Genomic DNA, 27048 nt, shown 5'->3' on the forward strand with positions numbered 1-27048 from the left:
AAACAAAAAAAAAAACTTGAACATATAGATAGTTGGACCTGAATATACCCAAAGTTGTAGCTAAACCATAAAATGTCTGAATAACTCTCATAGGTATAGATGTAGTCTTTCCCTTTGTATTCCTCTATGCTTTCGATCATTTCTTCTGTCCCCCTCTTCAGTACTCTTTTATGTCCTACCTTTTGCAAACTCTCTACCCACTTCCTCCCTACCGCTTCCCTTTATATGTCTACTCCTTACTCTTCTATCCCATCACTATCAAAATAAGTCTGTTCTTCTGGTAAGTAATATGAATGATGGTGAAATACAAAAAACTTTCTTAATTACTAGTTAATATGCTCAAAAGAGCAGCAAGGCTCAGGTCAAATGGGTAGAGAGTGTGCTAACTAAAACTGTCAGACAAAATAGCTAGATATCCAATAGAGTCACCTTCTGCCTAACGATTGTGAGGTTCACAGATAGACACATTTCATTCTTAAAGAAATGGAGGTGGCTGCTCTTGTTACTAACACTAACCAGCTGCTTTGAGGGCTACACATAATATTGACAATACCTGTCCTCAAGTTCTGGTTTATTAGGTGTTTTCTGAGGATAGTAAAACATGGTACAAATGGTAGTTTCTTGACTCATGAGTGCGTCGTGTTGACTTTGTGCCTGTGACACCATGTTGCTTAGAGTCTGATGCAAAGCTGAACTCCAGCTCATGTTTGGTATCTTTGCTGGAGCTTTCACTAAGTCGTCTTCTCCACTCCCACTACTGTCACTATAACTGTCTCTCCTGGATGGGGACGTGCATGGTTTCTTGCTTTTGTCAGACATTTCATTTTCATCTGAGCTGGTGCCTTGCTCCACACATGCTGTCTGAAGAGGGTCTTTACTGTTGTTGTTTGGAGGTACTTGTGCTGGAGAGTGCAGTGGGGTCTGTAATGGACACATTTAAAGAGATCAGAGTGTGACAACTTATATTAACTTATATTTTCATTTGGTTGAAAATGAACGTGCTAAACATAAGCACTTCCTATTAAAATATTCATTTTTTTGCTAACAAAAAAATGTTATTTTTTCTCTCATTAGAGAAAAAATCATATATAAAAGTAACAGCTGTTAATATTGTACAACTTGTACTTTCATTCATAATTAGAGTTACAGTATATATTAATATCATACTTTGTACCCTGCTTTCAAAATTTAGGTTTCTACCATGAGTATCTTCTGAGATCCTTAAATATGCTTTGAAAACAACTGCATAAACCATATAATAACCTTACAGATGGCTATAGCTTTAATTTATTTCAGAATTCTTTTATTGGATACAGAGTTGTTTCTAGCTTTTCACTATAAATAGAAATCTAGAACTTCTTTGTATGTAGATTTTCACCTGAGTTTCTCATTATTTCCTTGTAATTTCCTGTAACAGAAATAGAATTTTCTATATTCAGCACATAAGATGTTTTTAAAGGCCTTGTTAAATATTTCCAGATTGCTTTCCAGAAAGATCATATCAATTTACATACTCAAGAAATTTCCACTCAGTTTTTTCTATCTGGTTCCCAAAATCAATGTAGTCTCTTAAAATGCTATTTATAATGCACCTTACAGAAATGTTACTTTCCTGTTAATGTCCTTACAATACTCCCTCCTTCTCCCGGATATAAGGGTTAAAGTTTCTGGGGCCAGACACTCCTGCCTTTCATACACAGGTATCATGTTCATTGGTAACGGAGCACTATTTTAAGTAGACAGGCCAGAGGCTGTCTTTCAATTAGATTATTATTCATCTATGTATGGATTCCCACCTATCAGTACGCAATGTATAAATAACCATCAAAATAGATTTTGGATCCTTTAGCTATTCCTTAACATAAGAAAGGAAATGGACAAACATACTGCCTATGTGATTTCTAGTATTAAAAGTTAAGGCAAAAAATCTTAAATAATTCTCATTTTCATCTAAACTAGCTCAGAATGAGGATTACATTTCCAAATTTGATTCAATGAAGAAATGAACAAAAGGTTTTTGTAGCCATTGTTTTATGTCTTTTTGTATTTATGTTTGGAAAATAAATTCCTAAAATCCTAGAATCCTAGAATCTTAGAATTGGAAGGGAGAGAAGAGAAAGTGAACTAAATTACTTTATATTACAAACATAGATTACACTCAGAGATTATGAGACCCACACAAGATAATACTCCTAGCTAAAGAAGTAACTAGGATGAAACCCAGGAGATCAAACTATGATGAAACCACTACAACTGAATTAATCATTCAATTGATACTCTGTAAATATAGAAATTACTTTTCCTAAGTCTCACCAAAGGAGCAGGGTCGATTTCTGGTAGCACACCAGGTGGTGGTCTACAGAGAAGCAAGGATACTTCTGGAGATGTTCCCCTGAGAGTGGATATGACTTCCTGTGGGTACCATGAGTGAGAAATGAAGATACAGTTAAACCAGCATTATGAAATCATTCTGAAAAGCCAATCTAACTCATTAAAAATGCTGCACTCCACATGCTGGGGGCTCACCTGCTGAGACAGTCCTTTCAAAGAGGCTCCATTCACTTTCAAGATAACATCTCCCACATCAATTTGTCCACTTTCTGCTGCTGGCTGTCCCGGAAAAAGCTTTTTAACCCTTACTATGCCGATGTTCATTTGTTCGGGTATAAGATTATCTTCTCGAGAAAAACTGAACCCTAGGCCTGAGCTATTTTTAAACAATTTCACCTCAAATGTATTCTCTGGAGAAAAAAAAAAAAAATAAAGAAAGTAAATATTCTTAACAGGCTGTGTATATATATGAACATATAAACATATATACTTTTAGATACATTTTAAAAAGCCCATTTCCACCATATTTACAGCTTTATATGCAATTATTGTATGCTTATTCTATATTTAAATCCTATTTCACACTCTCTATTATTAAGAAAACTTAAGCTGCATGAACTAATATGCTGTTTGAACAGAAAAGTGGGTTCTGAAATAAGGGTTCTGAAAATGAAACTATGCTTTAATTCCATATGTTTTATCAAACTGTACAATGACAGAGAAAAAGAGGGAAAAAAGAAAGGAGAAGAATAAGAGAAATTCAGGTATACAATGGGAAAGAGATGGTAAGAAGAGCAAAACAGATGATAGAGAAGGGTTAAGGGCAAGTGAGGTGACCTTCTAATATTTAGGTGAGGTACAATTTAATCCAGAAAATTGCAAAGCATTGTGATAAAATTCTCATCAATAAAAGAAATTAAAAGAACAATAACCCGGAAAGCATGAAAAACATATTTAGAGAAAGAGTAATGGAAGAAATAAAGAACGTAAGGCAGTGAGATTAAGTGGATACACTAATTTTATTTTCATAATCAGGAAAAATAATATAGCTTGGGCTAATATTTTCTTTTTATTTTGGAGAATAATTCAGAGTTGCTAACATTTGTATAATCAAAGAAAAATTTAAAATAAAGACAAAACAATGACCAAATACCACCACTACCATTTATAAAGTAAAGGACATTTATAACCTCAAAAGGAAGATAGATGGACTCAGAGGGCACTTCCGTATTATAAACACATTCAGCCTTATGAAAAACTCACTACCACATCAGTCTTAATTTCCTTATTTTACTTCCAAATAGTGGTATGTCCAAAGGCTAGCAAAGTTTGTAAGAAAAACCAGTATCTGGGAACTGTTAGTGAATTTCTGCCCAGGCTTAGCTTCACAAGTCCATACAATTAAACAGAAATATAAAAAATGTAAGAGTCAAGGTTTCATATGGGTTTGAAGCCATTCTCAGCAATTATTTATATTTTTCCTGTACAAATTTTATTTTGAATTTGACAACTATTTAAGGCACTATTAAATGACCATAATTTGCTTTGTGCATGATTTCATTATCCAAAGCCTTTCAGACTTCAACAGCTACAAATGTGTCTGTTTTTTTTTTTTTTAATTTAGTATAGTGCTGCATCAGATTATTATTTACACTTGACAAGAATAAATAAAGAGACCCAGGTATGAATTGTGATCCAACATGTAAAAATCACATTTTAAATAATCCAGGAATAAGTTTAATGTGAGGTGACAGTCTCCCAAGGTCTGACCTTCAGTAACAAAGCTGTAGTCTTTTATGTGAGTCATTTTCTTCATCATTTTTTCTGGGGCTTGACTTTGGGCATCTGGATCTGAGAGGGTACACTGTGGGGTTACAGGGACATGTTCTTTGGATGCTGGAGACTGTCCCTTTTCTAACAACAGATGAACCACCTGGACAAATAGAACAGTACTTCATTAACTTAGAAGAAAGTTTTATAAGAAAGTAGGTAAGTTTTCAGGACTTTGTATAGTTGATGGTATAAAATCATTTAAAGTAACTACCTGGTCTACCAAAATACAAGTAGAGGGAGAAAAAAATAGAGGGAAAAAGCAAGGGACTGAAAATCTCAAAATCAAGGTTTTGAAAACTGTATAAAAAGATAAACTATTAGAAAGAAAAAAATTCTATTATAAAAATAATATAAACATGTTATAGAAAATTCAGGTATTAAAATAAAATCACCACTAACCTAATAATATAAAGATCTTTATAAATAATTTGGTAAACTCCCTGACTCAGAATGTATTAGACCAATGTGAATTTAGCCTCTGGGCTGAAATAACTAGAAGTGAAAATCACTAGATATTTGTACATGTTTATGAAAAAATTTTTAATGCAATCTGCCTCCTTCCTCCTGTCAGATCTCTGGTAATATAAGGGCTAAATGTGACAGAGAAAGCCAGCTTCCTAAATAAAAATCCTCAACATAATACTTGCTTCCCAGTTTGGAGGGAAAAATACAAGCATGTTTACACGAATCAGGCTGTTTCTTGACTAATAAATTTGGAGATCTCAGTGAAATTGGTATTATTCACACATTATTATGTTTTATGGTATCTAGAAAAGGTTGGTATAATGATCTATTACCTGTTCTGTATTTCTCAGTGTCTCCACAGCTTGCTTATGAGTAGCTCCTTCCAGACTAACTCCATTGACAGCTAGGACACGATCACCTACAAATTAGGCAGTAATGTTGAAAGAAGCAAATCATAAAATAAAGATTCTACATGTTCTTTAATACGTTACGGTCTCGTTTTTGTACTAATTTGCTTGAGGAGGGACTCAGACAAATTCTGGACAAAACTGTGTCACAGAGTTTCTTTAACATGTACTTAATTCCTTTCTCAATTCTATGGCTAATCATTTTTTTTTTTTGTGGTACGTGGGCCTCTCACTGTTGTGGCCTCTCCCGCTGTGGAGCACAGGCTCCGGATGCGCAGGCTCAGTGGCCATGGCTCACGGGCCTAGCCGCTCCGTGGCATGTGGGATCTTCCCGGACCGGGGCACGAACCTGTGCCCCTGCATCGGCAGGCGGACTCTCAACCACTGCGCCACCAGGGAAGCCTTATGGCTAATCATTTTAGAACAGGATATTGTATATATTATAAAATCAGTTTAAATTAGGGAAAAAAGATAAACTGAACTACAAATGTAGAGAGACTGGAGAGAACAAAACTAGTTAGTTCTTATTAGAAATGCAGATGTCAGTGTTTTTGCAAGGGCAATATCCCTTTTGCAATCTCTGGCAATTTGCTTCTTAGAAAGTATCAATACAAAACATGAACTAAAACACTGTCAAGATATTTTCTGATATGAGAGAATAAGCTTAAAATAAGAGTTTTTGGCCCACCTCCTAGAGTAATGAAAATAAAAACAAAAATAAATAAATGGGACCTAATTAAACTTAAAAGCTTTTGCATAGCAAAGGAAACCATAAAAAAGACCAAAAGACAACCCTCAGAATGGGAGAAAATATTTGCAAACAAAGCAACTGACAAAGGATTAAGCTCCAAAATATACAAGCAGCTCATGCAGCTCAACATCAAAAGAACAAACAACCCAATCCAAAAATGGGTGGAAGACCTAAACAGACATTTCTCCAAAGAAGACACACAGATTGCCAACAAACACATGAAAAGATGGTCAACATCACTAATTATTAGAGAAATGAAAATCAAAACCACAATAAGGTATCACCTTACAATGGTCAGAATAGCCATCAACAAAAAATCTACAAGCAATAAATGCTGGAGAGGGTGTGGAGAAAAGGGAACCCTCTTGTACTGTTGGTGAGAATGTCATTGGTACAGCTGCTTTGGAGAACAGTATGGAGATTCCTTAAAAAACAAAAATAGAACTACCATATGACCCAGCAATCCCACTAATGGGCATATACCCTGAGAAAACCATAATGCAAAAAGTCATGTACCACAATGTTCACTGCAGTTCTATTTACAATAGCCAGGACACGGAAGCAACCTAAGTGTCCATCAACAGATGAAGGGGTAAAGAAGATGTGGCACATATATACAGTGGAATATTACTCAGCTATAAAAAGAAACAAAATTGAGTTATTAGTAGTGAGGTGGATGGACCTATATATGGAATCTAAAAAAAAAAAAAAAGTTTCTGAAGAACCTAGGGGCAGGACAGGAATAAAGACGCAGACGTAGAGAATGGACTTGAGTACGTGGGGAGGGGGAAGGGTAAGCTGGGACAAAGTGAGAGAGCGGCATGGACACATATACGCTACCAAATGTAAAACAGATAGCTAGTGGGAAGCAGCCGCATAGCACAGGGAGATCAGCTCGGTGCTTTGTGACCATCTAGAGGGGTGGGATAGGGAGAGTGGGAGGGAGACGCAAGAGGGAGGGGATATGGGGATATATGTATACGTATAGCTTATTCACTTTGTTATACAGCAAAACCTAACACACCACTGTAAAGCAATTATACTCCTATAAAGGTGTTAAAAAAAACCAACAAAAAACAAAAACTAAAAATGGAACTACTATATGACCCAGCAATCCCACTACTGGGCATATACCCTGAGAAAAACATAATTCAAAAAGATACATGTACCCCAATGTTCACTGACTGCAGTACTATTTACAATAGCCAGGACATGGAAGCAAGCTAAATGTCCATCAAGAGATGAATGGATAAAGAAGATGTGGTACATATATCCAATGGAGTATTACTCAGCCATAAAAAGGAACGAAACTGGGTCATTTGAAGTGATGTGGATGGACCTAGAGTCAGTCTGTCATACAGAGTGAAGTAAGACAGAAAGAGAAAAACAAATATCATATATTAACACATATATATGGAATCTAGAAAAATGGTACTGATGAACCTATTTGTAGGGCAGGAAAAGAGACGCAGATGTAGAGAACGGACTTGTGGACACAGCACGGGGAGGGGAGGGTGGGACGAATTGAGAGAGTAGCACTGACATATATACACTACCATGTGTAAAACAGATAGCTAGTGGGAAGCTGCTGCTACAGCTCCGTATAGCACAGGGAGCTCAGCTCAATGCTCTGTGATGACCTAGAGGGGTGGGATATGGGTGGGGGTGGGGGTTGGTGGTGGGAGGGAGGCTCAAGAGGGAGGGGATATATGCATACATGTAGCTGATTCACTTTGTTCTACAGCAGAAACTAACAACATTGTAAAGCAATTATACTCCAAAAAAATATTTTTTTTTGGAATTATATCAAGGAGTTTTTTAATGCTATAGTCTTAAAATAATTGATATGTTCTTATTTCATATTATGAATAATTTGAACATCTGTATCAACTTTCCAATTTCTTCTTTATTTGTTGAAGTGATAATCCTATATGTAATTCCCATACACACAAACAGTCTACCTTTGTGAATTCTGCCATCGGACTCTGCTGCTCCCTTGGGAATAACAGCTTTCACATAAATGCCACCATGTCTGACACTGGTATTCACACCTCCCTAAGCGGAAAAAGACAAATAGCATTTTGTAATATGAAATATTTCCCACTCTATCTTTCAAATCTGAGACATAGAAAGCATTCAATTCATCAGCCAAAGCAGCAGCATCACATCAGCACATGCAATTATTTCAATACCCAAGAATATTTCTAGTAAGTTTTCCAAATGTTAAAGCAGTTACTTTTTTTTTTTTTTTTTCCCAGTACGCGGGCCTCTCACTGCTGTGGCCTCTCCCGTTGCGGAACACAGGCTCCGGACGCGCAGGCTCAGCGGCCATGGCTCACGGGCCCAGCTGCTCCGTGGCATGTGGGATCTTCCCGAACCGGGGCACGAACCCGTGTCCCCTGCATCGGCAGGCGGACTCTCAACCACTGCGCCACCAGGGAAGCCCCAGCAGTTACTTTTTTAGAAAAATTTTTTATTCAGAAAATAACAACATGCCAGATCTTGACTGTATGAGGAGTTGCTCTTCCTTTTATAAGTCTATACCATGCATTATACACAAGCAGCAAGCAAAAATCCATCCATGCAATATTAGTGTGAGAATATAACTGTCAGAAAAAACAGCATATGTAATAATATACTTCAGATCATATTTGCTAATCTGAAAGCAAATCTCATGAGTCAAGGGAAAATTTTCTTTTCATTTTAAAAGATGTTGGTATACAAGTTTTGTTACAGTGTAGATGCGATCTAATGAGTAGATTCCCCATCTCTTGTGGATATTCAGCTTTTATTTCCCTTCACAATAGGAAGATAATAAAATTCCAAAGAATTTATGAACAAGGGGGAAAGGGTTACAGTATTATTAAAACTGAAAGAAAAGTAGGTTTGCTTTTTGATCTCTATATGTTAAGAGTGCTATTTCTACCTTACTTCTAAATGGCTTTTCATAACTAACAATATCCTTCAAATGTCATAAATGATAATGTTACACTTAGGGTACAGTGTATTCATTAATAGAATTCTAAAGTGATTTCATCAAATAGCCTATGCTCATATTTTACCTACTTTAAAAGTACTACATATATTCTTGGGAACTTCTAATATTAAGATACTAATCATATTTACATGTTAAGATGTATTATGAAGCGAAAGGCCATATAAACATTTATTAGACTTTAATTATTTTAATGTAGGTTAAAATGTATTATTCCATGCTAATGCAGAAGACGTCAAATGTATACAAAACATACTTGTTAATAAGTATGTTACTTATTAACAAACAAAATATAATTTTATATTTTCAAGTCTTGTATTCAGATTAAGCAAGTATGAGATCTATGGGGGAAAACAGCATTTGTCTAATTTCTTTTAAACCACAGGAAAAAGTGAGTAGCACACTCAAGTTTTTTAAAAGAAGTCTTAAGATATAATTCAATTTTTAATTTTGGAAATATTTGACAAGTTTCCCTTTTGAAGCAAAATAATTCAATTAATAAATTGACATACGATAGGCTGCTGGAAATGGAGAAGAGAAAACATTTGAAAACCTTGTCAAACAGTACCGTGACACTTATCCCCAAGCTGTTTTCATTTTTAGCCAGTTCAACCTCAAAGATATCTCCAGGTTTAGGAGGTGATGAAGGAAAAGTTTTAAAATTCATTTTGTTGGATGTATTCATTGAGGAGGAAGATTCCTTAATAAAGAAAAACAAACAGGATTTCTTGTTAGAGTCAAACTGAATTATTAATGGAAGATCAATATGTGTTTTTTTTTTAAATTAAGAAAAAGTAAGACATTAAGGGACAGAGTAGATCTGAAGATCATGAAGTTTGGAAGAGATCTTAGGGATCATCTAATCCAATGCCTTCATAGTTTATGGTTGAGGAAATTGAGGTCTAGAGATTAAAGGGCTTTCCTCAGGTCAAACAGATATGGCAGAGGGAAGCCCAGAACCCAGTTCAAACCTGGCTTTTACATAATCCTTATCCAATGCTTTTTATACACTCAAATTTAGAAAGTATTTCCATTTCATTTAAAAAACAATACATATCAAGCAGTAGCTTTTAACTTGGGCCTTTAAGATGAGTAGGCCTCATGTTTACTTTGCTAATGTTTACAAATCCACTATAAACACAGACACAACAGCTAAGCCCAGTTTATAAGGACATAACTCTCTTACGAGGAATGTTTTTCAGTGAACAAAGGGCTTAAGGTTCTTTTCTGAACCCGCTTGTGAATATGCGTATAAATTTATATCATTTCTAAAATTTCTAGGAAATGAACAATTTTCTATTTTGTTGCTCTTATTATCATACATTCAGAACTTCAGAATAATTTAGGCTAACAATAGTAAAGTCAACTGTCCATTATATGAACTATTTAGGAACTTTTTTCAGATATTAAATTTTCTTATTAATATAAATACCAAGAGATAAACAATTTATAGAAAACAATCATAATCTGATTATTCATTCCTTTATGTAATCATGTAGCAAGTTCCCAGAATGACAGCCATTTTGGAGTTAGTATTCAAAGCTGCTAATTTCTCTGAAAGTTAGCATCAAATGCAGTAGCAGTTAGTAGCATAATATATAAACTATTTCTCCTTTCCAGAACAATGTACTCAGTTTATAGTAGATTATTCTGCTCTGTAATATATTTGCTGTTGTTTGCTTTATTAAGTGAAAAAAACAAAGATTCAAATTAAACAATGCCTTTTTTTGTGTTTGATGATCCTGACTGCTGGAATAAGTGGCTTCATCCATGTCTGAATCTCCACGGTCAGAGTAATCTGTTGCATCATAAATGCCTGCTTTTTTAGCTTTGCTTTGGTTATTGTCAGTAGAAGTCCCCTTTTTCTCAGTGGCTTTGGATATCACAGATGGGGAAGGGCTACCGTGCTTTGATTCCTGCCAGCTTCGGTCACCTACATGGCTGACAAAGAAACCATTGACCTGGCTCTGGGACAAGCTGGCACTCTCAGTCCTGGAATCTTGAGAACTCAGGCTTCCCTCCCGCAGGCCCCCAGACAGCCCAAATGAGCTATCTGAGGTGTGCCCTGGGGTGCCACGTGGCCAGCAGTGATCCTCAGAAGAATTTACAGCACTGTCTTGCACGTAGGAAGCTTTCTTCATGTAGTTTTTCATGCCAATGCCAATGTGCACAGGAGCAGAAGGCACTGAAAAGTCAAAATCCGTCAATGAGGATAACAGGTTAGTGACACGTTTGTGCTTACATATATGCACAATGTTCCCTGGTGATTGTTGGGAGGATTTTACACAGGATAACACATGTACGACACATGAACCAGGGCTTGGAACCATGACAAGGACTCAACAAATGTAGCAGATGCTTTCTGTTTCCTTTGCTTCCTCTTTGGGTCTTTCTTTCCGCAGCTTCTATGGAAATGTGGACCCCCTTTGCCTTAACTCCTCATTTCCATTCTCCAAGACCTATTTCTAGTGAGTCTCCCCTGTGAAGACTTTCTCAATTCCCTAACTAGAGATAACTTGAATCTCCAAAAATCCTTGATCCTTATTTAATGGTTATATATTTACTTGTTTTATATTGTCTTATCAGACTGCATTTTTTGGACTCCAAGTAATTATCAAGGAAGGCAACTCCGAATTCCTTACATACATAGTTCTTTCAAAAAGCCACTAATGAAAGCTTTCCTAAGACACAATCCACAGGTGACATGCATAAAAGAATTACAGATGCAAGTTTATTAGAAATGAAGTCTTACATGGCAAGCAAAATAAGGAAAACTTAAATAATATACAAAGAATTCCTAAAAGTCAGTAAGAAGTATACAGTGTTAAGCAGTGAGACAGAATCTGCCCCTGGACTCTGAGCCTTTCTCACTGCTCACTGCACATGCTGTGTGTGCTGCTTTCTAACACTGCCCCACCACTTGATCCTCGTGACAACTCTGTGCAAGACAGACGAGGCAGGGCCAGGTCACTGTATCCGCTTTAAAGAAAGAAAAACAACCATAGCTCAAGAGGACTTGTCACACAGCTAATAAGTGGCTCAGGTATGGCTTGAACTCAAGTCATCTGGTCTTTGTCAAGTGCCTTTTTTGTCACAACATGCTAATGGCAGGGATTATGAGACAAAATGATACGGTCTTGCTTCTACATTTCTGGTGTGTTGGTATCCTTTTCCTTTTATAATCAGGTTCATGACAGGACTTCATAGGTAACTGTTATATAACTATATTAATTAGGCAATTATTAAGAATTTTATTTCTGATTTGGCCTAAGAAGTGATGGAACACACCAAGTACTCAGAATTTAATTAAGTGATATTGATTTTGCACAACAAATCCATTTTTATGCATGTATTACTAAAGAAGAATAAGACAGAAAATCTTAGAAGTGATGAATGAAAAAGTTATACTGATGCATAAAATTAAAGCAATCAGAACTACACATATTACATTTCCAGAAAGGAAATAAGTTTAAATCTAATTTATTGCTCCACATATTGAAATTTTTGTGGAAAGTGAAACAGAACACACAGCTAAGAGACATTCACAACATTACCTTTGGATATCTTTTCTTTTGGCTGAGAGATAACAAGTGTCACGTCTTCAGGTGCATTTTGCAAAATTTCAATTGCAGCATGGTGGCTGACCCCCTCCAGACTCACACTATTCACAGATATCAAACGGTCTCCTGTAAAAATAGACGATCCAATATTTTCTATATCAAAGAGAAATTCATGCTAAATCTTAGAAATGCTACCTGCCCCTCATTAGTTTTGTTTTGCCCAAGTTCTACTTTTGCCATCTGTGCAAATTCATGCCTGTCAGTTAAGTACTTAGGAAATTACCTAAAAATAAATACCTGGCTTTAAGCATCCATCCAAGTCAGCTGGTCCTCCAGGGGTAATTGAACTAATAAATATACCTAGATCCAGTCTTCCCATCTTTTCTCCACCAATAATTTGAAATCCTGTGAAATAGCACATTTTAAAAAGATCTTCATGGGGAGGGGCAAGATAGGGGTAGGGAATTAAGAGGTACAAACTACTATGTATAAAATAAATAAGCTACAAGAATATATTATATAGCACAGGAATATAGCCAATATTTTATAATAACTATAAATGGAGTGTAACCTTTAAAAATTGTGAATCACTATGTTGTACACCTGAAACTTATATGATATTATAAATCGACTATATCTCAATAAAAAAATAAGTAGAAATAAAAATAAAAGGATCTTCATGATACTGGTGCTTTCAAGGACTAATGATTAGCCTGCGTGACACATAGAAGTGTAGTCTCATATCAAATATAATTTAATAGGTAACACATGTGAGATGGGACTTAAATTTGGTAGAAATATTGCTTGTAAGCATTTCATCTTTGACATTTCCTGACTGGGCAGGTTGGGTAAAGGGGATGCAGGTAGGCAGAAGTGGGCTGGGGCCTCAATGCCAATGCTATGCAACTGACTTTTTCTCTTTGAACTTCACAGACCTTTAAGAATCTCAGTGACTTACCTAAGCCATACTTTGTATCTTTTTTCAGGTTAACCAGGGTGATCTCCCTTTCTGGTGAAGATACTATGCTCCATCTTTTGTGCAGCACATCTATTGGAAATGCACAATTTTAAGATAAAATAAACATAACATGCTTGGGCATTAGACTGCTTGTTCTAATTTAAATAAAGCTCACTAACAGATTGCTCGGTCACTTTAAAATCATATTTTAAATAATATGCCATTATCTTATATGTTGATAGTGAGTTATAGTTTACCAAATGATTATGTTATCACATTTATTCCTTATAAATGGTTCCCTGTGAAATATGTATTGATATATTTCAGTTACAAATGCATAAATAGATCTCAAGAGGTTAAATGATTTGAGCAGGTTTACTCAGCTAGTACAGGCAAGAGGTGAACCTTAAACTTGGCTGTCAGACTTCATGTCTTTCTGTTATATGACAGTTGACTTCCTGAATTTGATAATGCTCAATATGTTAAGAATTTCCCACTAATAAGTGGTTGGCATTTCTACTTATAATGTGTAAAACATTCATGTAAGTTCTAGGGTAAAAGAGCAACACGAAGAAACAGGATTTATTCTTTTAAATCCCATTAATAATGACTTGGCTGGCACATTCTCAAAGGACTTCTGTTTCTTATTTTATTTGTGGAACAATCTCATGAGGTAAGCAAAGAGATTTCTAATCATTGTTTTGCAGATGAGGAATAATAGTTCATGACTTGCTCAACATTATCAGCTAGTATCACTGGCCAGCAAAATGCCTTTAGTACTTGATAAATGCTAGCTAAATACATTGAGTGAATGTTGGCATCAGAACTAAAATTTACTGTTTCTTATTTCTACTTGGGGTTTTTTTTTTTAAGTAAGCTGATCATATACAAATATCTCCTAAATTAAACCAATAAATATACCACTTAATTGTCATCTTAATAAAATTACTTCATTTACTTAATAATCAGAGCATGTGAAAACATACACACATACACACCCTTCTTGCTATGGGCTGAAATGTGTTGCTCCTCCCTTTCCTCCAAATAAATATGTTGAAACCCTAACTCCTAGTACCTCAGAAGTTAACCATATTTGAAGATAGGTTTTTAAAAAGATAAGTTAAAATGAGGTCTTTAGGGTGGCCTAATCCAATATGACTGATATCCTTATAAGAAGAGGGAATTTGGATACAGACGTGTGTGTGCACAGAGGGAAGACCATGTGAAGAAAGAGGAATAACTCCACCGACAAAGCCAAGGAGAGAGGTCTCAGAAGAAATCAATGCTGCTGACACCTTGATCTCAGACTTCTAGCCTCCAGAACTGTGAGAACATACATTTATGTTGTTTAAGGCACCCAATCTGTGGGATCTTGTTATGGCAGCTCTAGCAAATTAATACACTTCTTAACATCAACTGTAATTTAATAGTTTACACTGGTCTGTGTGTGAGGTGGTGGTAAATGAGTTCAACACACTCAGAAAGATATTTGTTTAAACTAAATCTGAAAATTCACCTCTACATAGTTCTTAAGCATATTGAAGCTTTTTAAAAACTAGAGATTATCTGCCAACATATGACTACCCATGGATTTAAAATTGTATTAATATGTTATAAATAGTAACTTTGTTACGCAACATATATTAATGTTTAAATGATGAAAATGTGATACTTCATATTCTAGAAATAAACTCCATTAATTTCAGAAAACAATAACAACCATTTGCTCTCTGGAGTCAATTAACCTTGTCCCTTAAACACCAAGTACTAGTGCAAGTTTGCTAGCTCCCTGTAGTATACACGTCCCTATTCTGTTGTTTCTTTTTGACCAAAACTTAGTTATAAACTTAGTTATAATCAATAGGAGTGGTAGTAGTTCAGTATTTCTAATTAATTAATGAGATTCCAAAAAAAGAGATCACTGGACAATGGTGTGAAGAGCCTTATATATTTGGTTTATACAAACAAGCATAAAGTTCATGAATCAGTTATTGCCTAACTTAATATTATCTAGGTATCCAAGATACTTTTAGCCTAAAATAGACAATTAGGCCTAATTTTCAGCTAGAACCAAATAAAAAATACAATAGAATGAATCCATAAAATAAAACAAATAAGGGATGAGGTCATGTTAGGTATTAAATGTAAACTTTTATCACCATTCTGAAGACAGAGTCCATTTGCTTTAGACAGAGTGTTTCTGCCTTCAATTATAAAAGTGACCAATATTCTGAATGTTCCTAAGGAGTATCTGTTACAAGTCAAAGGTATTGATTCAAAGAATAAAAATGCTATTTCTTTATTTTCATTTCCAACATATGTACAAACAAGATTGGTTATTTATATTACTTATTTGGCTAATAAATGTACATGTGTGGGTGAGTGTATGGATATTAAAACATTTCCCAGGTAAACAATATTGGAATATGTGTATAGACCCACACACACACAAAATGTGCAATGTTTTTATGTTATTTATTTCCCTAACTAGAAGTAATAGATTAAGCTGTTTTCAAGGACTCATCAGTGAGATATGAATATTAATTCATTCAATTATACTTTCACCTTTCAGATGTTTGCTCAATAGTTTTCCTGTGAAAGTCCCACATTAGGCAATTGGGGAAAATAAAAAGAGATAATATGAAAGCTGCTAGCATAATAAATGTAAGCTCAATCAGATCAGGCTAGAAGAACAAAGATTTAGTCTGACTGATAAATAGAATGTTAAGACTTCAGAGAAATAGTTGTATTATGAAGGCATGAGTCAGAGCTGTAAGAGAGGAGAGGTTTCTTCTTGCCAGAAATAAAGACTTCAAGGACATGAGGTAGAGTTTTAATAAGTGGATTACGGAGATGGTTATACACAACAAGTAAGGCATTAACAAACGCTGAGATGGAAAAAAGGCAGAAAAGTTTCTGCAAAAACGTCACAGATCAGCTTGGCTGGAGTACAAGGTTTGAGTCGGGTGGAGCTGAATTATTATTTTGGAAAGGGAGCTTTGCTAACCTACTCTTTTTAATAGGGAACACTCCCTTCTGCCGCCATGATATAAAGTGACATTAATGTGGGGATAGAGGAAGAAAGGATGTTGGTGTAGACCTACATGTTACTAGACACTACTGTGCACATGTTGAGTTTCTATCTATCTGGTATTATATTCACATAGATATTCAAAATACTTTCCCATTGGCTAAAAATAAAAAAAAGAGAAGGAAGTATCTGAGGATATATAGTACATAAGAGCCCAACTAAATTTAAAGTTATAGAATTCAATGAGGATTAAGTAGAATTTATAAATCATTGAAAGTGATGAGCTAGATATTTCAAGTACCAAGACATTTCTGAGTTATTTTAATTACTGTATGGAAACAAGCATTAATATTCAAGGAATACATATTTTTACATCTTTAAAAGAATTTTCTTTTCCCATTAATATACTTTATGACCACAGCAAATTCTGCAGATATTTTAACATGTAAAAGAGGCTCAAATAGAAATTTCCATTTCTTTAATTAATACATGCTGGTGTCATTCCCAATAATGTTTACCTGGGAAATATCTTAAGAATAATCAACAAATGTGTAATTTAGAAATTAAATGTACACCCTCTCTGCATTTGAGATTGTTGTTCCAATGTTGCCTTTCTCATCTCTCACAAGGTTCATGTGGATATATTCAGTCCCCAACTAGAATAACTGTGGATACTAATGATAGATACATCTACGAGTAAACTATTTGAATTTCCCAGTAAAAGCATGTTTCTGATAAGGGCAAAGTCATATAATCAATTTAAGTGTGTCAACAATCTTTTTGCAAGAAAAATTCATTTTCTTGGCTATAGATCTAGACCCTTGTCAACTATCAGGCAGCTCCATGCCACTGATTCTAAGAGGAACTGGACTGTATAAGTAGAGGAGGCTCTGGATAAATTCATCGCTCACTCTAGGGAAAAAGATCCAATTCAAACTCGGGGATGATGGGTCAGTAACACCACATTGGTATAAAAACAAAGAGAGGAATTTTCCATTGTTATATTACTTAATACACTAACTGTTCCGGTGGTAGGTAAGAAGGATCATAATGGAAATTTTGGTGTTTTATTTCTGTGCTAGCATGAATTAGCTGAGTGAATGTGAGCCATATAACATTTCTGGGACTCATTTAACTCATTCATAGAATGGAAAGGTTTCGTTTAGATAAACTTTTTAGTTCCTTTCAGTTCTCAATTTATTTGACTCTATCTTTTGTTTCTGGTTAATTCTCATATCTGTTGAATCCTTTGTGAGCACTTTGGACTTTTATTTTTTATTATAATTTTCAACTTTGTATGTATTCTAATTAAACTTTAGGTGGAAAAAAAAACCCCTAGCATTTAAAGTTACATTGGTCTTTGACATCTGACTAAAAACTAATCTGTACAACATTTTATTACTAGGAATTAAGAATGTTCATAAAGACAATAATCAGTTCTAATACTGGGGAAAAAGTTTACTTAACTGTCCTTACAAGTTACTTTGCACCAGAATAAGCTTTTTCACATGAGTTTTTTTGCTTTTTGCATTTTGTTTTTGTTAAGAGTTTGGTGTTTGACCCCATTTTGTGGTTTGAACAGGAAGGAAGGTGACAAATTCAGCTAAAAGTTACTTTTCAATTGTACAGTAATCCTGAATTATAATAAAACAAGAAAAACTGCAAACCAATTTTACACAAGCCTTGCATAAGTTCTACACATTTTTAAAATGTTTTTACTTTTTGACTCTCTTAATAAGGAATATTAGAGGGGTTGATCACGATGGTGGAATAAGAAGACATGGAACTCACCCCCACCCCAATGAATACATCAAACTAAGTCTAGGTGTGGAACAATTCTCACTAGAAACTGGCAGAAAGACTCCTGTACAACCAAGGCTGTAAGAAAGACTCACATGTAGTCAGGTAGGAAGGAAACAAAAATGATCAGGTCAGGACCTGTGCCCCTGGAAGAGGACTCAGAGGTAAAGCGAAAATACATGGGCAGAGACCAGCTTTGGGGAGTAAGTGGTGAGAGGCGCAGACTGGGCGCTCTAGTCCTGGGGTCCTGCAAAGTGGACATGAGCCCCCTTGGATGGTTGGAGGACTTTAATACCCCACTGACATCAATGGACAGATCATCCAGACAGGAAATCAATAAGCCAACTGTAGTCTTACATGATACAACAGGCCAGTTGGATTTAACAGATATCTACAGGAAATTCCATCCCAAAACAGCAAAATACATATGCTTTTCAAGTACACATGGAATATTCTCCAGGATAAAGTCTCAACAAAACAAGTGCCAACAAATTTAAGATGACAGAAATTATGTCAAGCATTTAGACCTACCAAAATGGTATGAAACCAGAAATCAATTACAGAAAGAAAAATGGGAAAAGAACAAACATGTGGAGACTAAACAACATGCTACTGAAAAAACCAATGGGTCAATGAAGAAATCAAAGAGGAAATCAGAAAATACTTTAAGACAAATGAAAACGGAAACACAATTCTCCAAAATTATGAGATGTAGCAAAAGCAGTTCTAAGAAGGAAGTTTATAGTCATACAGGCCTTCCTCAAGAACAAGAAAAATATCAAATAAGCAACCTAATCCAAAGTCAGCTGAAGGAAGGAAATAACAAAGATCAGAGAGGAAATTAAAAAAAAATAGAGACAAAAAAACAATAGAAAAGATCAATGAAACCAAGAGCTAGTTTTCTGCAAGATAAAATTGATAAACCTTTAGCCAACAACAGGACCTTCAAGACAGTGGTGGAGTAGGACGTGGAGATCACCTTCCTCCCCACAAATACATCAAAAATACATCAACATGTGGAACAACTCCTACAGAACGCCCACTGAATGCTGGCAGAAGACATGAGACTGCCCAAAAGGCAAGAAACTCCCCACATACCTGGGTAGGGCAAAAGAAAAAAGAAAAAACAAAGACAAAACAATAGGGATGGGACCTGCACCCTGGGAGGGAGCTGTGAAGGAGGAAAAGTTTCCACACACTAGGAAGCCCCTTCACTGGTGGAGATGGGGGTGGGAAGCTTCGGAGCCACAGAGGAGAGCGCAGCAACAGGGGTGCAGAGGGCAAAGCGGAGAGATTCCCACACAGAAGATTGGTACCGACCAGCACTCACCAGCCTGAGAGGCTTGTCTGCTCACCCGCCAGAGCAGGTGGCGGCTGGGAGCTGAGACTCAGGCGTCAGAGGTCAGATCCCAGGGAGAGGACTGGGGTTGGCTGTGTGAACACAGCCTGAAGGGGGCTAGTGTGCCACAGCTAGTCGGAAAGGAGTCTGGGAAAAAGGCTGGAGCTGCCAAAGAGCAAGAGACCATTGTTTCAGGGTGCACGACTGGAGGGGATTCCTTCCCTGTCTGCCCACAGAAGGCAGAGCACCACCTAAACAAGCTCCAGAGATGGGTATGGGCCATGGCTATCAGCTCAGATCCCAGAGACAGGCATGAAACACTAACGCTGCCGCTGCAGCCACCAAGAATCCTGTGTGCAAGCACAGGTCGCTATCCACACAGCCCTGGGAGCGTGTGCAACATGCCTTGGCCAGGGTCCTGTGATCCAGGGACAAGCTGGCTGGGAGAACACACAGTGCACCTCAGGCTGCTGCAATGTCATGTTGGCTTCTGCTGCCGCAGGCTCGGCCAGCATTCCAATTATAACTACCATACCCCTCCCTCCCCTGGGCCAGAGCTCCCTAATCAGCCGCTGCTTTAACCCTGTCCTGTCTGGGTGGGAACAGATGCCTGAGGGCAACCTACATGCAGAGGTAGGCCCAAAACCAAAGGTGAACCCCAGGAGCTGTGCGAACAAAGAAGAGAAAGGGAAATTTCTCCGTGCAGCCTCAGCAGCAGCGGATTAAATCCTCACAATCAACTTGATGTACCCTGCATCTGTGGAATACCTGCATAAACAATGAATTATCCCAAAATTGAGACAGTGGACTTTGGGAGCAACTGTAGACTTGGGGTTTGCTGTCTGCAACTGATTTGTTTCTGATTTTTAGGTTTATCTTACAATAGTTTTTAGCGCTTGTTATCATTGGTGGATTTGTTTATTGGTTTGGTTGCTCTCTTCTTTTTTTAACATTATTATTTTCTATTTTAAAAATTTTTAAAAATTTATTATTATTATTATTTTCTTTCTTTTATTCTCCCTTTTCTTCTGAGCCGTGTGGCTGACTGGGTCTTGGTGCTCTGGCCTGGTTCAGGCCCGAGCCTCTGAGGTGGGAGATCTGACCTCAGGACACTCGACCACCAAAGACCTCCCAGCCCCACATGATATCAATTGGCGAGAGCTCTCCCAGAGATCTCCGTCGCAACAGTAAGACACAGCTCCACTCAATGGCTAGCAAGCTCCAGTGCTGGACGCCCCATGCCAATCAACTAGCAAGACAGGAACACAACCCCACCCATTAGCAGAGAGGCTGCCTAAAACCATACTAGGTTCACAGACACCCCAAACACACCACCGGACGTAGCCCTGCCCACCAGAAAGACAAGATCCAGCCCCACCCACCAGAACACAGACACCACTACCCTCCACAAGGAAGCCTACACAAGCCACTGAACCAACCTCACCCACTGGGGCAGACACCAAAAAAAAGGGAACTATGAACGTGCAGCCTGTGAAAAGGAGACCCCAAACACAGTAAGTTAAACAAAATGAGAAGACAGAGAAATATGCAGCAGATGAAAGAGCAAGGTAAAAACCCACCAGACCAAACAAAGGAAGAGGAAATGGGCAGTCTACCTGAAAAACAATTCAGAGTAATGACAGTAAAGACGATCCAAAATCTTGGAAATAGAAGAGAGAAATTACAAGAAATGTTTAACAAGGACCTAGAAGAACTAAAGAGCAAACAAACAATGATGAACAATACAATAAATGAAATGAAAAATTCTCTAGAAGGAATCAATAGCAGAATAACTGACGCAGAAGAACAGATAAGTAACCTAGAAGATAAAATAGTGGAAATAACTACTGCAGAGCAGAATAAAGAAAAAAGAATGAAAACAATTAAGGACAGTCTCAGAGACCTCTGGGACAACATTAAACACATCAACATTCGAATTATAGGGGTCCTAGAGAAGAAGAGAAAAAGAAAGGGTGTGAGAAAATATTTGAAGGAATTATAGTTGAAAACTTCCCTAACATGGGAAAGGACATAGTCAATCAAGTCCAGGAAGCACAGAGAGTCCCATTCAAGATAAATCCAAGGAGAAACACGCCAAGATACATATTAATCAAAGTATCAAAAATTAAATACAAAGAAAAAATATTAAAAGCAGCAAGGGAAAAGCAACAAATAACACACAAGGGAATCCTCATAAGGTTAACAGTTGATCTTTCACCAGAAACTGAAAGCCAGAAGGGAGTGGCAGGACATACTTAAAGTGATGAACGGGAAAAACCTACAACCAAGATTACTCTACCCAGCAAGGACCTCATTCAGATTCAACAGAGAAATTAAACCCTTTACAGACAAGCAAAAACTAAGAGAATTCAGCACCACTAAACCAGCTTTACAACAAATGCTAAAGGAACTTCTCTAGGCAGGAAACAAAAAAGAAAAGGAGCTACAAAAACAAACCCAAAACAATTAAGAAAATGGTAATAGGAACATACATATTGATAATTACCTTAAATGTAAATGGATTAAATGCTCCAACCAAAAGACACAGGCTCACTGAATGGATACAAAAAAAAGACCTGTATATATGCTGTCTACAAGAGACACACTTCAGACTGAGGGACAATACAGATTGAAAGTGAGGGGCTAGAAAAAGATTTTCCATGCAAATGGAAATCAAAAGAAAGCTGGAGTAGCAATCCTCGTATCAGACAAAACATACTTTAAAATAAAGACTATTACAAGAGACAAAGAAGGACACTACATGATGATTAAGGAATCAATCCAAGAAGAAGATATAACAATTGTAAATATTTATGCACCCAACATAGGAGCACCTCAAAACATAAGGCAAATATTAACAGCCATAAGAGGGGAAATTGACAGTAATACAATAAGAGTAGGGGACTTTTATACCCCACTTTCACCAATGGACAGATCATCCAAAATGAAAATAAAAAAGGAAACCCAAGCTTTAAATGACACATTAAACAAGATGGAATTAATTGATATTTATAGGACATTCCATCCAAAAACAACACAATACACTTTTTTGTCAAGTGCTCATGGAACATTCTCCAGGATAGACCATATCTTGGGTCACAAATTAAGCCTTGGTAAATTTAAGAAAATTGAAATTGCATCATGTATCTTTTCCAATCACAATGCTATGAGACTAGGTATCAATTACAGGAAAAAAAGTGTAAAAAATACAAACACAGGGAGGCTAAACAATACACTACTCAATAACGAAGAGATCACTGAAGAAATCAAAGAGGAAATCAAAAAATACCTAGAAACAAATGACAATGAAAATACGATGACCCAAACCCTATAGGATGCAGCAAAAGCTAAGAGGGAAGTCTACAGCAAATACAAGACTATCTCAAGAAACAAGAAACATCTCAAATAAACAACCTAACCTTACACCTAAAGCAATTAGAGAAAAAAGAACAGAAAAACCCAAAGTTAGCAGAAGGAATCATAAAAATCATATCAGAAATAAATGAAAAAGAAATGAAGGAAATGATAGCAAAGAACAATAAAATTAAAAGCTGGTTCTTTGAGAAGATAAAACTGATAAACCGTTAGCCAGACTCATCACGAAAAAAGGGAGAAGACTCAAATCGAAAGAATTAGAAATGAAAAAGGAGAAGTAACAACTGACACTGCAGAAATACAAATGATCATGAGACATTCCTACAAGCAACTATAGGCCAATAAAATGGACAACATGGAAGAAATGGACAAATTCTTAGAAAAGCACAACCTTCCGAGACTGAACCATGAAGAAATAGAAAATATAAACAGACCAATCACAAGCACTGAAATTGAAACTGTGATTAAAAATCTTCCAACAAACAAAAGCCCAAGACCAGATGGCTTCACAGGCGAATTCTATCAAACATTTAGAGAAGAGCTAACACCTATCCTTCTCAAACTCTTCCAAAATATAGCAGAGGAACACTCCCAAACTCATTCTACAAGGCCACCATCACCCTGATACCAAAACCAAAGATGTCACAAAAAAAGAAAACTACAGGCCAGTATCACTGATGAACATAGATGCAAAAATCCTCAACAAAATACTAGCGAACAGAATCCAACAGCTCATTAAAAGGATCACACACCATGATCAAGTGGGGTTTATCCCAGGAATACAAGGATTCTTCAATATACACAAATCAATCAATGTGATAAACCATATTAACAAACCAAAGAATAAAAATCATATGATCATCTCAATAGATGCAGAAAAAGCTTCTGACAAAATTCAACACCCATTTCTGATAAAAACTCTCCAGAAAGTAGGCACAGAGGGAAATTTCCTCAACATAATAAAGGCCATATATGAAAAACCCACCACCAACATCGTTCCCAATGGTGAAAAATTGAAACCATTTCCTCTAAGATCAGGAAAAAGACAAGGTTGCTCACTCTCACCGCTATTATTCAACATAGTTTTGGAACTTTTAGCCACAGCAATCAGAGAAGAAAAGGAAATAAAAGGAATACAAATTGGAAAAGAAGAAGTAAAACTGTCACTGTTTGCAGATGACATGATATTATACATAGAGAACCCTAAGGATGCTACCAGAAAACCACTAGAGCTAATCAATGAATTTGGTAAAGTAGCGGGATACAAAATTAATGCACAGAAATCTCTTGCATTCCTATACACTAATGATGAAAAATCTGAAAGCGAAATTAAGGAAACACTCCCATTTACCACTGCAACAAAAAGGATAAAATACCTAGGAATAAACTAACCTAAGGAGACAAAAGACCTGTAAGCAGAAAACTATGACACTGATGAAAGAAATTAAAGATGATACAAACAGATGGAGAGATATACCAAGTTCTTGGATTGGAAGACTCAATATTGTGAAAATGACTATACTACCCAAAGCAATCTACAGTCAATGTGATCCCTATCAAACTAGCAATGACATTTTTCAGAGAACCAGAAGAAAAAATTTCAATTTATATGGAAACACAAAAGACCCCAAATAGCCAAAGCAATCTTCAGAAAGAAAAACAGAGCTGGAGTAATCAGGCTCCCCTGACTTCAGACTATAGTACAAAGCTACAGTAGTCAAGACAGTACAGTTCTGCAACAAAAAGAGAAATATAGATCAATGGAACAGGATAGAAAGCCCAGAGATAAACGCACGCACATACGGTCTCCTTATCTTTGATAAAGGAGGCAAGAATATACAGTGGAAAAAAGACAACCTCTTCAATAAGTGGTGATGGGAACACTGGACAGCTACATGTAAAGGAATGAAATTAGAACACTCCCTAACACCATATACAAAAATAAACTCAAAATGGATTAAAGACCTAAATGTAAGGCCTGACACTATAAAACTCTCAGAGGTAAAAATAGGCAGAACACTCTATGACATAAATCACAGCAAGATCCTTTTTGACCCACCTCCTAGAGTAAGGGAAATAAAAACAAAAATAAACAAATGGGACCTAATGAAACTTCAAAGCTTTTGCACAGCAAAGGAGGCCATAAATAAGACAAAGAGACAACCATCAGAATGGGAGAAAATATGTGCAAACAAAGCAACTGACAAAGGATTAATCTCCAAAATATACAAGCAGCTCATGCAGCTCAATATCAAAAAACAAACATCCCAATCCAAAACTGGGCAGAAGACCTAAACAGACATTTCTCCAAAGCAGATATACAAACAAACAGATGGAGATGTGTTTGTTGATTGCCAACAAACACATGAAAGAATGCTCAACATTACTAATCATTAGAGAAATGCAAATCAAAACTACAATGACGTATCACCTCACAGCAGTCAGAATGGCCATTATCAAAAAATCTACAAACAATGAATGCTGGAGAGGGTGTGGAGAAAAGGGAACACTCTTGCACTGTTGGTAGGAATATAAATTGATAGAGTGACTATGGAGAACAGTATGGAGTTTCCTTAAAAAACCAAAAATAGAACTACTATATGACCCAGCTATCCCACTAATGGGCATATACCCTGAGAAAACCATAATTCAACAATAGTCATGTTGGGACTTCTCTGGCGACACAGTGGTTAAGAATCTGCCTGCCAATGCAGGGGATACAGGTTTGAGGCCTGGTCCAGGAAGATCCCACATGCCATGAAGCAACTAAGCCCGTGCGCACAACTACTGAGCATGCGCTCTAAAGCCTGTGACCCACAACTACTGAGCCCATGCACCGCAACTACTGAAGCCTGTGTGCCTAGAGCCCGTGCTCTACAACAAAGACAAGCCATTGCAATGAGAAGCCCGTGCACCGCAACAAAGAGTAGCCCCTGCTCTCTGCAACTAGAGAAAACCTGTGTGCAGCAACGACGACCCAACGCAGCCAATAAAAAGAAGAAAAAGAAAAGAAAGAAAGAAAAAAAAAAGAGTCATGTACCACAATGTTCATTGCAGCACTATTTACAATAGCCGGGACATTGAAGCAACCGAAGTGTCCATCGACAGATGAATGGATAAAGAAGATGTGGCATATATATACAATGGAATATTACTCAGCCATAAATGAAACAAATTTGAACTAATTGTAGTGAGGTGGATGGGCCTAGAGTCTGTCATACAGAGTGAAATAAATCAGAAAGAGAAAAACAACACATACATATGGAATCTTAAAAAAAAAAAGGTTCTGATGAACCTAGGGGCAGGACAGGAATAAAGACACAGACGTAGAGAATGCACTTGAGAACACGGGGAGGGGGAAGGGTAAGCTGGGATGAAGTGTGAGAGTAGCATGCACATACATACACTACTAAATGTAAAACAGATAGCTAGTGGGAAGCAGCTGCATAGCACAGGGAGATCAGCTTGGTGTTTTGTGACCACCTAGAGGGGTGAGATAGGGAGGGTGGGAGGGAGACACAAGAGGGAGGTGATGTGGGGATATATGTATACATACAGCTAGTTCAATTTGTTATACAGCAGAAAGTAACACAACATTGTAAAGCAATTGTACTCCAATAAAGATGATACAAAAAAAAAACCAAAAAAACTTTAGCCAGGCTAACCAAGAAGAAAAGAGAGAAGAACCAATAAATAAAATAAGAAATGAAAGAGGAGAAATTACAACCAATACCACAGAGATAGAAAAAATCATAAGAGAATATTATAGTTACATGCCAACAAACTGGACCACCTAGAAGAAATGGACAAACTTCTAGAAACATACAGCCTGCCAAGACTGAGTCAAGAAGAAGTGGATAAATTGAACGCATTGATCAGTAGTAGTAAAACTGAATTTATAATTAAAACAACAACAAAATACCTCCCAGCAAACAAAAGTTCAGGACTGGACAGTTCACAGGGAAATTCTACCAAACGTATAAAGAAGAACTTATACCTATACTATTCCCCAAAGTTGAAGAGGACAGAACACTCCCAAATTCATTCTATGAGGCCACCATCCATTATACCATTTGTATCTAATACAGATGTAAAAATTCTCAACAAAATATTAGCAAACCAAATGCAAGAATATATAAAAAGGACTGTGCATCATGATCAAGTTGGATTTATTCCAGGGACACAGGGATTGTTCACCTTTCA

At 36.7% G+C, this 27048-nt stretch overlaps 1 protein-coding gene across 15 annotated transcripts in view; it reads right to left on the reverse strand.

The window, feature by feature from the left end:
• PTPN13 (protein tyrosine phosphatase non-receptor type 13) overlaps positions 1–27048 on the reverse strand; it is a 235554-nt gene that overhangs the window by 44281 nt on the left and 164225 nt on the right. For 12 of the 15 annotated variants that reach the window (XR_004479207.2, XM_049709054.1, XM_033413401.2 and 9 more), the window contains 11 exons: positions 13301–13390; positions 12640–12747; positions 12337–12468; positions 10504–10967; positions 9336–9482; positions 7749–7842; positions 4962–5047; positions 4102–4264; positions 2527–2741; positions 2314–2412; positions 554–921 (listed from right to left, as the gene is read on the reverse strand). Coding sequence is in view for 14 of the 15 variants with exons in the window: in XM_049709054.1 (XP_049565011.1) it covers positions 554–921; positions 2314–2412; positions 2527–2741; positions 4102–4264; positions 4962–5047; positions 7749–7842; positions 9336–9482; positions 10504–10967; positions 12337–12468; positions 12640–12747; positions 13301–13390 (1966 nt within the window). In the remaining variant the exon portion in view is untranslated. The remainder of the gene's footprint in view (positions 1–553; positions 922–2313; positions 2413–2526; positions 2742–4101; positions 4265–4961; positions 5048–7748; positions 7843–9335; positions 9483–10503; positions 10968–12336; positions 12469–12639; positions 12748–13300; positions 13391–27048) is intronic. The other 3 variants (XM_033413402.2, XM_033413400.2, XM_033413407.2) reach the window with 1 other exon arrangement.

The sequence above is a fragment of the Orcinus orca genome, chromosome 4, assembly GCF_937001465.1.
Source record: "Orcinus orca chromosome 4, mOrcOrc1.1, whole genome shotgun sequence".
In the NCBI taxonomy this organism is placed as follows: domain Eukaryota; kingdom Metazoa; phylum Chordata; class Mammalia; order Artiodactyla; family Delphinidae; genus Orcinus; species Orcinus orca.